The 14,542-nt window shown below is 40.3% G+C and overlaps 1 protein-coding gene across 1 annotated transcript in view; it reads left to right on the top strand.

The window, feature by feature from the left end:
- The first annotated feature begins 1,599 nt into the window (after positions 1-1,599).
- Positions 1,600-14,542, top strand: part of trabd2b (TraB domain containing 2B) — a 93,419-nt gene continuing 80,476 nt past the window's right edge. Inside the window, exons 1-2 of the mRNA XM_030132838.1 lie at positions 1,600-2,078; positions 4,732-5,301. Of these exons, the coding sequence (XP_029988698.1) occupies positions 1,965-2,078; positions 4,732-5,301 (684 nt within the window). The 5' untranslated portion in view covers positions 1,600-1,964. The remainder of the gene's footprint in view (positions 2,079-4,731; positions 5,302-14,542) is intronic.

Here is a 14,542-nt window from a genome sequence, read left to right as displayed (position 1 = left end):
AATGTTAGATTAGATCAATGTGGGTTTATATTATAATTGACTTATGTAGCAGCATTTGTTAAGAGGACTGTAGATACATTACACATAGATGCCCAATAAAATACACTAGAGTCAAGGGTCAAAGGGCACAAGTAAAGTCTCTTAGTTTTACAATGTGAAACTGCATTAAAAGACAATCTGATCAAAGATACTCAGCAGGAACACCCCCCTTCTGACAGGAAAACACAATGAGTGTACTGGGACTGTCAGAGGCTAAAAGAGCTGCCCAGTAACAGAAGTGAGCGTGGAGTGGTGAGAAGAGGACTGGAGAGGAGGGGAGAACATGTTTGAGGACAAAGAGCTGCTTGTCCAGGGTCTGTCTGCCATTGGCCCACAGGGAGGGGGCCCGGTGCCACTTGTTTGAGGGGTCTCCATGATAAATTTCCCACTACTTGACTCTGTCACACTGTCTGCCACTTGGACAATAACTGAGGTCATGGTGGAGTAGTGGAGTGTTGACATCAAGACCTGAACAGAGAGAGGCCACTTTCTCTCAGCGCAAGCATTTATTTCAGATGGGACGCTCCACATCATGACTAATACATCTTATGTCCTGGACTGAAAATAAATAAAACACTTCTCGCAGTTGTCTTTACTTGGACCTGTTTATTTGTAATCATTAATCATGCACAAAGGTCTGACACTCTGCACTGTAGCAAAACCCTCACATGAAAGCATCGCTGTGGGGCTGTCAAACAGAAAAGAACAGAGATAGATGGAGTCCTCCTGAAGAGGAAGCGTACGACAACATTTGACATATTTACAGCTTTGAAATGACTCTGCTGAAAAGAAAAGAAAAGAAAAGAAAAGAAAAGAAAAGAAAAGAAAAGAAAAAAGAAAACTATACTGTAAGCCACCTTTCCTACTGGCAGCATATTCTGAAGTTTCTGTATAATAAAGAGCAAAAGGGATGTGATAAGAGATGTTTCTATCTATCTATCTATCCATCTATCTATCTATCTATCTATCTATCTATCTATCTATCTATCTATCTATCTATCTATCTATCTATCTATCTATCTATCTATCTATCTATCTATCTATCTATCTATCTATCTATCTATCTATCTATCTATCTATCTATCTATCTATCTATCTATCTATCTATCTATCTATCTATCTCAGCCAAATATAATTGTATTAATTGTATCGTACATAAGGTTGATGTAATACACCAAAAAACCCCAAAAACTTTCATAATAAAATATCTTCAAATTTAATTCCATTGCTGAATAAGTTGCCTACACTTCAGGAAAAGCTGCACACGATTAAAAATAAACCATATGCTCTTTAGGGTCATCAGATCTTACAGTATTGTTTTCCAGTGATCCTATAGGTTAGTAAAACTAACATAAAGGGTTACCGTCCACTCTCACACTACAGGAAAATACAAGTGATGTGTCCCCTCAGCGGAAGCAGCCAGTCCACGCTCCTCCTGGGTTTGTCTTGAGGGGCTTTGCTCACGCAAACCTGTCATCCCTCTCTGAACCTGCACTCCCTCCTCTTAAAAGAAGCAGGGGAGTGTGTATACGTGCTGTTGTGTGTGCTGGGGAGGGGGTGCTGAAGTTGTCCCACCTCCCTCTTTTCCAGTCAGGACGCTCCAATCTTGCGGAGCGCATCGCTGAAACTCTCCAAAGAGTTTACAACTCCGGCTCCTGCTCCGGGACCACAGCATCGAGTGCACCGAGACCAGGAAAAGTTTGACATAGAAGCAACTGTGAAGTCAGCTGCGGGGAGCTGTGGGGAACGGCGAAGGGGAGGAATGGTCCTCCAGCCCAGCGGCACATGTGAGCCCAGAGGCCACCGGTAACGGCTGCACCTCACCGGCGACGGGGACAGAGAGGGCCACTGAAAACACACAGGACACAGGGAAAGACATAGGACAAGTGTTGTGAGTGTCACAGGTCTCCTGTCACCTCGATACGATGGTCTGTCCGCCGGGATTCAGCTGGGTGTTCCTGAGCGCACTGGTGCACACTGTGGCACCCTGGGGCGCACACCGACCGGACAGACCGAGGCAGTGCGACGCACCCAAGTCGGTGAGTCACACAGGGGTCGAGGACACTCTTCATACCCTGCACTGTAAATATTCACATTCGACCATAAAACCGCGATTGATGCTGTTTTGTTTTTTTTTTGTTTTTTTCCAAACAAAATGAAATGACTCCGGACAGTGACACTTGTTGTCAAAGTATAGTGTCAAACCTTTTACTAGGTTAATAAGCGCACATAAATTTTACAGAAGAAATACAGTAGGTTATTAGTTACTTTAATTGTTTCTTTATCTATTTGAACACCATGAGAGGGGTTATTTATCATGACACTATAATATAAATGAGTCGGTTATGGGGTCAAAGGTTAAGAGTTACACTAACATACCGGGACATATTATCATGCAACCTATAAATCTAGATGAATGATAATATAAAAATGTATTTATAATGGTGGTTCATGGCCAGGAAATATAAATATATGCAATTAAAATGGCATGATTGTTGACTACCAGTAAGGCCAAATTATTAAGACCGCATAAATCTGCTATAATAATAATAATAATAATAATAATAATAATAATAATAATAATAATAATAATAATAAATATGGGTTTAGGTCTGAAGGATATGCAGACTCAGATCTGGGCTATGGGGTTTCAATTTCGCCAACTTTATGGCTGTTTATGTGACAAATGCACAAGTGGGGACGTGACTTCATCTGTAAAGGTTCCACTGACCCTTCAGAAGTACTCATGTTTCATCTTATTATTATAAAAGCATATATTTAAGAAAAACAATTGAAGAAGTGCAGCCGTCCAGTCTCTAACCCGAGCCAGGGCTCATCTCCCTCCCACTGTGGATATCATTCACAGACAGCAGGAAGGAAAGGTTCATTCACATCATGGCTACAGACATCACATCCAACACTTTTAGCCTCTGGGAGAAAAATCTACAGAAAAAGGAGAGTACATGACCTCAGCAACAGGCGCATTAAACATCACACTTGGCGTCCGTGTCCGTGGAGGGTTTCATAAGGAGTCGTTTAGAGATCAGAGGCATTTGTTTCATTAGTGCGTTTAGTCCTATATGTGGATAATGGATTTGTTGTCAGAGATCACTGAAGGCTTCGTGCTCCTTCGCTTCATGTGATTTGTAATGCGTCAGTACAGTGGTCTCTGTTTTCTGTTAAGAGTAATTACCCCCATAAAAAAAAAGAAAAGAAAAGAAAAAATAGAGCAAAGAGCCCCGCGCGTCAAGGGCTCTCCAGAAAAGTCCACGCAGATTAACCAGAGGAGATCTCACATCTCCGCAAGACAAGCACGACCGCACTTCTTTCCATGTCTACAAGTCTTCATTTAAAGGCATGTCTAAACGGGCATTTTACTTGTTAACAATTTTTTTTTTTTAAAAAAATCTTAAGTTTCTAAGTTTCCGTGTCTCTTTGTGCACAAACGCTCCAATACACCCAAAGCCTTCCCGTTAGACTGCAGTGTCAGCTCTACAAGGCCAGTGTGAAAATTGAGTTAGAAAACCCCGAAACAAACTCTGTCTAAACATTTCAGTGCATCTGCAAAATCCCGAAATCCACGCTCTGAAATTACATTTTCGTTTACATTTATTTTGTCTTGCGTCAGGCTGTGCCAAAAATCACTGCGCTTTCTGTTCATGGCTGTTAATTATCCTATATGATAACACAGCATCCCACAAGACGGGGATCACAGGCTCTTTGGCAGACATCTGAAAACCTTAATATGACAGAGGCAGTGTTGGCACAGTGCAAAATAATTGGAACACAGCTGAAGGAAATCTTGATTAAATTTTAGAGGTAAACATTTTCTAAGAATAACTTTATTTTACAGTAATGGGTTTCATCCCTCAAATGCCTGATTACGCCATGTCTCAGAAGCCAGAAGTTTGATATTGTTTATAAAAGCTAATTCCTTTTTCATATTTGGATAATGCCAACATCAAAGTCGAAGCACATGCACAGCACATTTGCTGAGCTCTTAACAAGAAACATATTTTTTAAAAGCAGTTTCTCCCAATGCTCATTGAATTGCTGTTATTATTTCATTTCCATTGTGACATTGTTTTCTATAAAGATAACCACAATAGACAAACACTTCCTGTAATAAAAACTGTTGAGCATGAAAACAGCACTGGTAGATACAGCTGTCAACACCAAATCTCTCTGACTGGTGTAAAAAAAAAAAAAAAAAAAAAATCACAAACTAAAGTATCACCAAAGGGTCAGAGCAGAGTGCAGGTTTCTCTCAGCTTTTGGCTTTTATGAGCTCCAGTAGAGTATATTTGCACTGCAGCCTTCAAAAATGTTTCCCAGACCGAAACAGGCTTTGGCAACCGAGGTATGCCCCTCAACAATACACGGGGGTCTGTTTACAGCTGAGAAGGCCCCTCCATAAAGTCCTTGTACTGTGGCATTAACCCTGACAGCCCTGCTCAGAGGAGCCCACAGATTTCATGTTCCCCCGGCTGTCATCTGAAAATTGTATTTCAATCTTTAACTTGTTGACCCTAGCCTATGAGCCAGTAAACCACAATAGAGGAAAAATGTGTCAGCTGTAGTTTTAAGACATGCTGAACTACAGTAACTTGATGGTTTGGGTATTTTTTGTTTCCCTTTTCTCTTAAAATCTTTACATGTGTCTTATTTTCTTTCCTTTCGCCGTCTCCACAGCAAAGTGACATGAATTCTTTCCTGTGGACAATAAAGCGAGCACCTCCGCATCCTCCTTCTTACTTGTTCGGTACCATCCACGTACCCTACACTCGAGTCTGGGACTTCATTCCCAACAGCTCCAAGCAGGCTTTCCACAACAGCCCCAATGTTTTCTTTGAGCTTGATCTGACGGACCCCCTGACTATCTCCAAGCTGACCAGCTGCCAGCTTCTGCCCCACGGGGAGAACCTTCAGACCCTGCTACCTCGAGACCTGTACCGCCGCCTCAAACGCCACCTGGACTATGTCAAACACATGATGCCTTACTGGATGACAGCTGACCAGCGAGGCCGCGGCCTGTACGCAGACTATCTGTTTAACGCAATTGCTGGAAACTGGGAGCGGAAGAGGCCGGTGTGGGTGATGCTGATGGTCAACTCACTGACTGAGTGGGACGTAAGGTCAAGGGGGACACCAGTGCTGGACCTGTTCTTGGCTCAAGAGGCCGAGAGGATGGGGAAGACGACGGGAGCAGTGGAGCGAGTGGAGGAGCAGTGTCATCCTCTTAATGGCCTCAACTTCTCTCAGGTAGGAGGACGCAATGAAAATTAACATTTTCTTCACAAGCAGTTGAAAGACCTGGAGAAATTACATCGACAAACCTACGGGACACATGAAAATCTTTAGATTATCCCATGTCCCCTCTTGGTTGCTTTTAGTTCTGCAGAAAAGCAGGTCAGGCTTTACTTTTCTTGCAGAATGTGTGCACAGATTTTTTTGTGTTTCAGTCAGAGTGTGGGAGAAGCAGCACGATGAAAAGACAATATAGTGATTAAAACTTGTCTGCTTGAGACAGCTTTATGGTTACAGATGTCCCTCCACCTCACTAAACAAACAGACTCAGCAGCTGAAACTGCAGAGACCATGTCAGGCTGAGCAATGTACATGCAGAATGGATTAGAAAAAGGTGAGAAGACTGCAGAGCTCTCTCCTGCATTAATTCAGACTTCCTCTCTGGCTCTTTGTAATTAGACACCATAAGATGAATTAAATAATCAAACTATATGATGAGTTCACTATATATCTTGTTTGATAATGACATAAAAGGAACATGAGTCTATTTCCAGATTTTGTCTTTTGGAGATCACCTCTGCTCAAGGCTGGAGATGATTTTTTAAACTGTGGGAGGTCCCCGAAAAATCTGTGACGAGTGTTGACAGCATAAAGAGGATGGTCTGTTATAATTTATGTTCTAATATTACCTTTGATCTCCATTAAGAAGGAAAAACATCTCAGTATGTGTATTCATGCAGTATTTACTATCAAACACATGTGTTCTGCATGCACGCCACGCCACACACGAAGGCATACACAGCAATCAGTATCCATGCAAAGCTCCATACGTGCACTTTTGCAGTGTGGTGCAACAGAATCTGTAAGGCCCTAAGCCTCCATGTGACAGGTCGAAGGGCTGCAGGGCTAATTTGAGAGGCAGTGGGCTCCCAGACTCTCCTCTTTCATCAGCACCTCCTAACTACACTGTCAAAATCGCACCGCATGCCCTGCAAATGCCTGAGAGCTTTACTGCCCCTAGAAATAAGCTCAGTGAGGCATACTGTGCCTCTCAGTAATGAAGTGGACAAGCCAGTGGCGTTAGGTGGGCTTTGCAATTTGTGTAGTCTGTTATGCCCTATAAACATATTGCTTTCCTAAGAGATTCATATCTGCTGTTTTTTTTTTTTCAACACTAATTCCACACTGACACTGATCGACAGGTCTGTTGTGGAGTAGGCAAGATTATTTTAAATTGCACAACAAGAGTAACACTTGTAACATCCACCCTTTTCATGAAATATTAGCGTTAGGCTTAAAACAGAAGAAGTGTAAGGTCAATATGCATGTATTAGACTTTATCTGGAAGGGAACATGTTCCTATTTCTGCCTTTGTCATGTGGCTGAAACACAATGTGAGCTTCATCAGTTTAACCCTTTCATGCATAGTGGTCACTACAGTGGACAGCTATTCTACAGCTGTTCTCTTGCATATTCATGGGTTTTGTTGTTCTTTTCCTTGTTTTTTTTTTTTTTTTTTTTTTTTTACACATATCTTTATTAAAGTTTTAAGACACTACATATCTTTTCTGACATGAATTGGTAACATTATGTAGATCTCTCCTGAGCATAAACCTCCAGAATCGCAAGCCCTCCCCATAGTTTTCACACATTTTATCAGTAAATACATGTTTCTGTGTGTCAAAAATTAAACGTGTGGTGTCCAGCTGAGTGGACATTTTTGTAGCTTCATGAAAAATAGGTTCATAAGAATTTTTATTATTATTATTATTTTTTATTTTTTTTTACATTTTCAAAATTATTTTTATTTTATTTTTTTAATATATTTTTCAGAAGAAACTTTTCAATCACATTGTTTTTTTCATGCCTAAAGAGTAATAAAAACACTCAGGAAAAAAAATTTGATTAAGGTTCTCATAATTCATGCATGAAAGGGTTAAACATGCCCCAAATGTAATCCTAACCCCTGACTCTAAAATGTGCCACTCTTGACCTAGTGGATGTTTAGAGGATAAAATAAAAACGCTGTTCACCATATGGTTTCTGTGAACTTCACAATACATAATCTTGTGTAAAATACTGCTGGCAGAATGCACTGCAATTGCAAGACACATGATGAAATTCACATCATTGATTTATTGCTTCAGAAATTGTGTCTGTCTGTCTGTCTGTCTGTCTGTCTGTCTGTCTGTCTGTTGGTACATGTTGAAGTTCATCTTATCCACTCACAATCCACTGGTGTACCCCGGAGCTTTGAGTCCTTTCATTCACAGATATGTATGAAAACAATTGAGAGCTGAACTGAAATTGACATGGAAACCATTATTCTCAATTATAATAATTTGTGATTTAATCTGAACACTATGGTTGATTGGATCCCTCTACGCTCGACTGTAACGGTGATGAGGTCAGAAGGAGGGACAGACAAAGAGTCAAAGAGAAAAACTGTGTGGGTGGGAGAAAGAAGAAAGAGAAGTGAGACACTATTGAGAGGAAGACAGAGATAGAGGCTCACCACAGGGAATAGAAAACGTGTAAAGGCAGGCGGCGGGGTTTGTTGTGTGGACGAAAGGAAAATGCAAGGAGACTGATGTGCGGAACGCTAATCTGAAACATGAGTAATCCTTAAAGAGATCTAAGTTTGGGAAAGGTTCCAAACCCTGCTAGCCCACATGCTATTTGTTCCCAATAAAAGTAGTTGCTTACAATATCCTGTAACTTTTGCCGTTCTAAGTTCAACAAGAGCCTCATGGAAACGTGAAAGCTGGTGATCCATCATGTCACATCAGACGTTTTTAACAGGTCCCAGTGGTACCAATGCAGCAGGGTTAGAACTCCTGGGCTCGAGGTATTGGTATGTCCACTTAAAACCAGACCAGCTCCACATGGGTCCACAGGTTAGCCATTGCCTGGGGACTTATGACCCCAGAGGAAGTTGTGTTTTGGACAAAATGAGGTATAGCAAATAAATCATTCTCACCAGGACTGAGTATTGAGGTTTTGGTTTGGTGCTATTGGTGCGTTACATTAATCTATATATTGATGTGGCCAACCGAGTGGTGTCAGACTTCTTTATGGTCTCCCTACATGTCTGCGAGGTGTGGACTTCTCTGCAGGCAGGACTTTAGAGTCTGTGGAAACAAAGGCGAGTCACGGCGTATGGTTCTTCTCCAGCTCCATGTAGGCCGATGTAGGTTGACAGCTAGGCGGGCTGGCCAGTACCGAAGTCTTTGCAAATCACTTTGTGTATCAACTGGGAATTGTTGCAGAAAGCTTAGTTAGACCCTATAAGCGTAATCTGCACAACCATAGCTCTGGAGGTCAGTATCATCTTTTAAACTTCCTTTTCCTTGAAGGAAGATGAAAAATGCTTAATATGTAGCTTTCAAGTGTCCTAGTATTAGTTAAAATGTAAATTATAACTTTGGTGATTAAACTCCACTATAATAATTGATAGGTTAATTCATTCAGTAGAGGACTGTAGAACTCACACAATCTGTGACAACAGAAAAAGATGCATTGTTCCCTATTCTACTTTATCATTTATATTGCTATGTCCCAAATCGCAATCTTCACAGTAATGTTATTTGTCATTTGGATGATCCTTTGCATTCTTTCACAGGATGGATGAAGATAATTTGCATCTAGGGAACTAAAACTAGGCTAATAAATCAGTCTGGCTGATTAATCAGTGGCAATAGAATGTTTTACAAACTGTCAGTATTGGCAGAACCTGGCTCAGATGGTGGCCTGTGGCTAATATCAGGCTTCATGACCATAAATACCTAAAATAATAGCTAAAAAATAATCACTGTTGCAGAGATTTGGAAACAGATTTATTGATTCAAACTTTGAGGTTAATGTTAAGTGATGCAAACTTATGTACCCATTGATTTATTCATTCATGCATTTATTATTTGACTCTAGAGATAACTAATTTCTCATGAAATCCAAAACAGCAAGTTTACAACAGTGTTTTTTTTATGTTAAGAACTATCATTGTTTAATCATTCTTTAAAAATCCACTACTAGGAATCTTTTTCCTAGTGGCTCCAAAAAAGTGTTACCGTTATTTTAAATGATTTCTTCATTAAATTTACAGACCAATTACTGCATCATGATATCTACCACCACCATGATATTAAATAACATCTAAGAGGAACATTTTGGTTGTGTTGCCCTCCTCTAGCACAGTCTTGTACAACGACAAACTGTTGTGTTTTATTTCTACCTAGATACTGTATATTATTGGAGTTGAGATGTGGAATAAAAACAGCTTCATGGCAAAGCTGCTTTTGGGAAACTCAAGGGCCTCTTTCAGTCCCAGCAAATAAACACCCATATTTATTTTCCCTGGGTCGCGTTGCAGCCATGTCAGAGAGAAATTACATCATATTGGTGGCGCCTGTCTCCTGGGCAGGGGTCAAGGGTCACAATGGGAGGTGGTAGTGCAGTTGTGGATCAACAGAGCGCTAAGGAGACTGGCAGTCTGGGGTCAGTCTGGGCACTGCTGAGCAGGCAGGCAGCGCCCAGTCGGCCATGTAGACTACCTATGTCCTAACCTCTGACCAGATGTAGTTTCCATCAGCTGCGGCTATTTTATACTGCATCTTGTGTACACAGAGAGAGAGGGAGCAGAAGCGATATAAGCTCAGTGACAGTCGGATGTGTCTATTCCAATCAGAGCCTCTCCTGTGCCATCGCACTGCAATAGAAGACGTCAGGCCAAGGCTTTCTGTTGTGCTGACATTGCAGCCTCAGACATACTGTGGTCACAGTGGGGTACTTTCGGGCCTCGAGATGTGGCTAAAATATCACAAAAATGTATAGTTTTGATGATATAATGATATGCATTATGATGACTTTATAGTTTTCCAATAAATGCATGAAAATACGACAGTATGTGGCACTAGGGTAGCAACCACTGAGTTTACTGGCAGTAGTTATAGAGTCGACTTTTGTCTGTCTGAGCCAGGGACATTCCCTTTAACTCTGTTTAGTCCCACACAGTCTGCGTTTCCCATAAGTCAGTATTGCTTTATATGATACTCAATTTGATTTGTATTTGTGTTTGGTTTTCCATTTCACATTGGATATCATAAAGAATACAGGCCCTCAGACACAAATCAGTGTTTTGAAAATGATATAAAAAGAGTAAAGTTGTAAAGTAAAAACCCAGTGGATATCGAGCAGGAATGTCCTTCTCTGTGCAGATCCAGATGTTTGTGGCGGTAAATTTTCTGATGAGCATTTATGGTAAGCAGTGAATATAATAACGTGAGACCACAGCAGTGAATTCTTCAAAGACTGGGCACAGAGTTTGGGCAGAAATAAAAACAAAATTCTCATGTCATGTATCAAATCATACAGAATCCTCTGCATTGTGTTCCTTGGAACGTGTTCACCTAAACAGGACATCTTTAAAGAGGGGAATTAAGTAACATCCAACCTTACCCATATCCAAATATTTACATTCCGTGAAGGGTGTGTAAGTTTGGGTTTGAAGGGATGTGTTGGCCACAGAGGCTGACTGATGGAAAAAGCAAGCTTGTGTCTGCACTCTGCTCTTCTTTTTTTCACTCATATTGGGTCTCTGTTTCACACTCACCCCATCTTACTTTCTAAGGCTCTGGTCATCTTTGCTAACCCACTGTGCACACACTGTGGGTGTATTATTAGCACTGGATACCGGATTTAAAGATGACGCCCAGCACCTCAAATCAAAATTATTCACAAGTGCTGTTTTTCAAAGATATTTATTTTATTCATTGGTTTATTTAACAGTAACATTGTATATTAGTTCACATTGCTGTAAAGGCACCAGAGTTTGCCTAATAGCTATTTTTTATCCGCAGTCCCTGGACAGATGTTGAATTGTCACCCTAAAAGGTAGCACAAGGTTATAAACATGCAATTTTTAAAACATAACTATAAGTACAAGTTTTGCAATAGCGTATTTACAATTAATAACACATCAGACAAATGAAGTAAAAATTCTTAAAATACACTAAGCACTTAGACATATTAAAAAATATAACAGAGACAGGACTAAAACATTTCTAGTGTTGGCGGCTCCAATTATTAATGTACCTTTTTTTTTTATATATATATGCATTTTGAACTCATTATAAGATGTCAGTTCTCTGATTGCCAGTTCCACCTTAAGAACTACTATTTAGAATTGACAAACGACTGTGACCCAATTCAGAATAAAACTCATCTCTAAATCATGAGAAGAGCATATTTGTGCATAAAATATGAACATTCCTTTTGCATACAGTACTTTTGGCCAATTTATAATATGAGGCTCATAAAACATTGTCTTGACCTGATAAAACCCTTTGAACAGATTTATTTTTGATAAATCACAACTTATTTTTAGTGCTTATGTTACATACTTTGAGACCAAATTAATGCAGTTAGGTGGAGTTAAAAGCCATCCATCTCATTAATAAACCATACCTACATTTTAAATGCTTTATAAACAGACACAAATTGCTGCAGTACTATGAGTGTCCACTGGAGGAATTGGCAACTTGTTAGAATGACGGTGCTGTATCCGGCTCTCGTAATGCATCCATGCATACACACACACACACACACACACACACACACACACACACACACACACATAGGGTGGAAAAAGAGGTGGAGGAGAGTGGGAGGAGGAGATTACCTTTAAAGTGTGCTGGCGACGTGTATCCCCTCTTTAAGCGTGACATCTGAGGGTGTTTCACATCTGAGCTATAATTACCTGCACAAATATGTGGAAAACTGCGAGGCAACATGTATCAGGTCGATCATCTGGTCCTGTCGGCAGACGGCAGTCCCACTGTTGCTCTAATGACTTAATAGGCCCCTTAATGACCAAATAGCCTGCTGCCATCCAGAAGCACTTAGACAATTATATGCTGGCCAGAGCACTGCTAGCTAGCTGATGGTGAGATGGAGGGAGGCTGAAAGGCTGGATATGGACACTGAGAAAACAGGGGCGCTGTATACTTGACAACTGGATAAATCACAGTTTCTTTTACTTGATTCAGATTTTATAACTGAAAAAAGAAAAAAAAAGCCCCACCAGACCTTGATAGGAAGCAGTAGAAAAGAGCTGACTGGAACCTAGCACTACAAGAAATGTTCCATTTAAAGTAATTGCCACAATTTGAGTGTTTTTTTAAACACTGGAAAATCTCCAGTCAAGTTCACTTTCATGATACTTCTCCTTGTGCACTCAATGAAACAAAATTAACAGCGCGCTATTAATTTCCAAGAAACCTGCAGCCTCAGTGTTCCTCTATAAATTTGATGTTTTTTTTCCCCTCCACTTAGTGAATCCACATCCCTCTTCGCTCTGCATGAGTACCTGAGAGACCTGAGGTAATGACTCCACCACATTGTCATTGAGCTGAGAGTTTCTGAGGTAATAGTGAGTTAAGCGTGGCAGGACGGGAGTGCTCTTCCATACTTTACTGTTCAATGTGCCAAATCCTTCCCTCGTTCCTTCGCCCACATTCTCCCTTTGGTGGAGGAAAATGAGCGTTCCTTTCTGCTAAAATAGTCTGTCACATAGAGTGTACCATCTTCAAACTGTTATTTTACTTTAAACAAGAACCAATAGAGCTGAGAAAAAAAAAAGGAAAAAAAAAAAAACACTTGTTACACCGTTTCTCTGTAATTATTTTGTCATGCTACCAGTGGAAAGTGCGGTAAAGTGAATGGTGATTGAGTGCACTTTCCTCCAGGCACACATTACATTTCTATAATACATATTTGCTCATCACAACAAAGGATACTGCTGTAAATTCTGTGGGGCTGGAGGTTGTTTTTGGTTAGAAAGGCCAGGTAGTTTCCAGCCAGGCCGAGGTTAATCTTAGGTTGTCTGGGCCGGAGGCTGATTGATCACAGACAGGAATGTGACTGACTGATTTCCTCAGAGACCCACTCGGCCCCTGTGGAATGTTGTTGTCTTTTGGGACATTGTTGTTTTATGACCTTTGTTTGACCAGGTTAGCCTTGCTCAAGCTAAGGGTCATTGTATCTGCCATATGATATGCGTACCTTTGTGTTGTTTATGTTTGTGGAAGAGATACAGCAGAGCCCTCGAGAACACAAGAACTGAAGACGGGTTTTATGAGCTGTGTATTGGTAGTCGATAGCAAGAGTTGACTGATACTGGATTTTTAAAGGCATGATTGTGATATCTTGGAGGAGGAAATCAGTGGAATTTAATCATCTTTGACTTTTATTAGAAACTAGATAGCTGTTGAACTGAACAAAGTGAAAAATGTCTCAATGAATAAATCTGGATCATTCTACATCAGGCTCAAAGTAATAAACCAACGCATCTGGAGCTGAAAATCAAACTAACAGTAATAAACTGTTGCTGAGCAATTGTTTTATTGTCCTTAAAAGTAAATAATTCCAGTTAAGAAGTCTGGACTCTATCAGAGCCAGGTTCTGCTGATACTGATAGTTTGACGGGTTGATAGTTTGTGAAACATCCTCTTAGCAATTATTAGTAGGTGTTATATTAGTAGATATTCAGACCTGTGAGGATTCAAGAAAACTTGCATGTGCAGTACTTTTTTTTTTTTTTTTTACTTTTCTCAAGAGGCAGAAGCAAAAACCTTAAACATAAACAGAGACAGACAATTGGGGCTAAATTGGATAAATAAACAGTGTTGATAGCGTCATATCATAGCTATCTGTCTAAAATCAGTAAACATAAGCCTTGCACATTAACCAAAAACCAAAAATGTCTTGTCAACATTTAAAGGTGCAGAAGCTAAAAATAAGGTGGGAAAATGGCCAGATTTTGGGGATACACACCTCTACTGCAGCTCTCTCCTCACAGTCCAAATCAAAAGAATAAATACACTCATTGACCTCTTTATTGGATGCAGCATCCTGGTACCAGTTGTACCTAATAAACTGGCCAGTGAGTGTATAATGATAGATGATGTCATGCTGCTATGGAGAAATGTTTAGTATTATATTGTCATGTCTTTACCCCCTCTATCAGCCTGAAAACCTCTATCAGCGGTCAAAGTCTTGTGTTTTGGGATAGCCTGTAAAGCCTGTGGCCTCATTTCCTCCTAAACCTCCTCCTTGAAATGCAGTATGCTTAAAGTTAATTATGGATTTATTTGCCCAGTTACACTAAAAACCTATCCCATACTTAAGTGTTAGAGCTGCTGGAGTTGGAAATCAGTAGAGGAAAACACCAGAATTTGGAATTACACATTGTCCACCATAA

The sequence above is a fragment of the Sphaeramia orbicularis genome, chromosome 4 (genome assembly GCF_902148855.1).
Source record: "Sphaeramia orbicularis chromosome 4, fSphaOr1.1, whole genome shotgun sequence".
Classification (NCBI taxonomy): Eukaryota; Metazoa; Chordata; class Actinopteri; order Kurtiformes; family Apogonidae; genus Sphaeramia; species Sphaeramia orbicularis.
The sequence above is the reverse complement of the archived record's forward strand: the minus strand, read 5'-3'. Positions and strand labels throughout refer to the sequence as shown.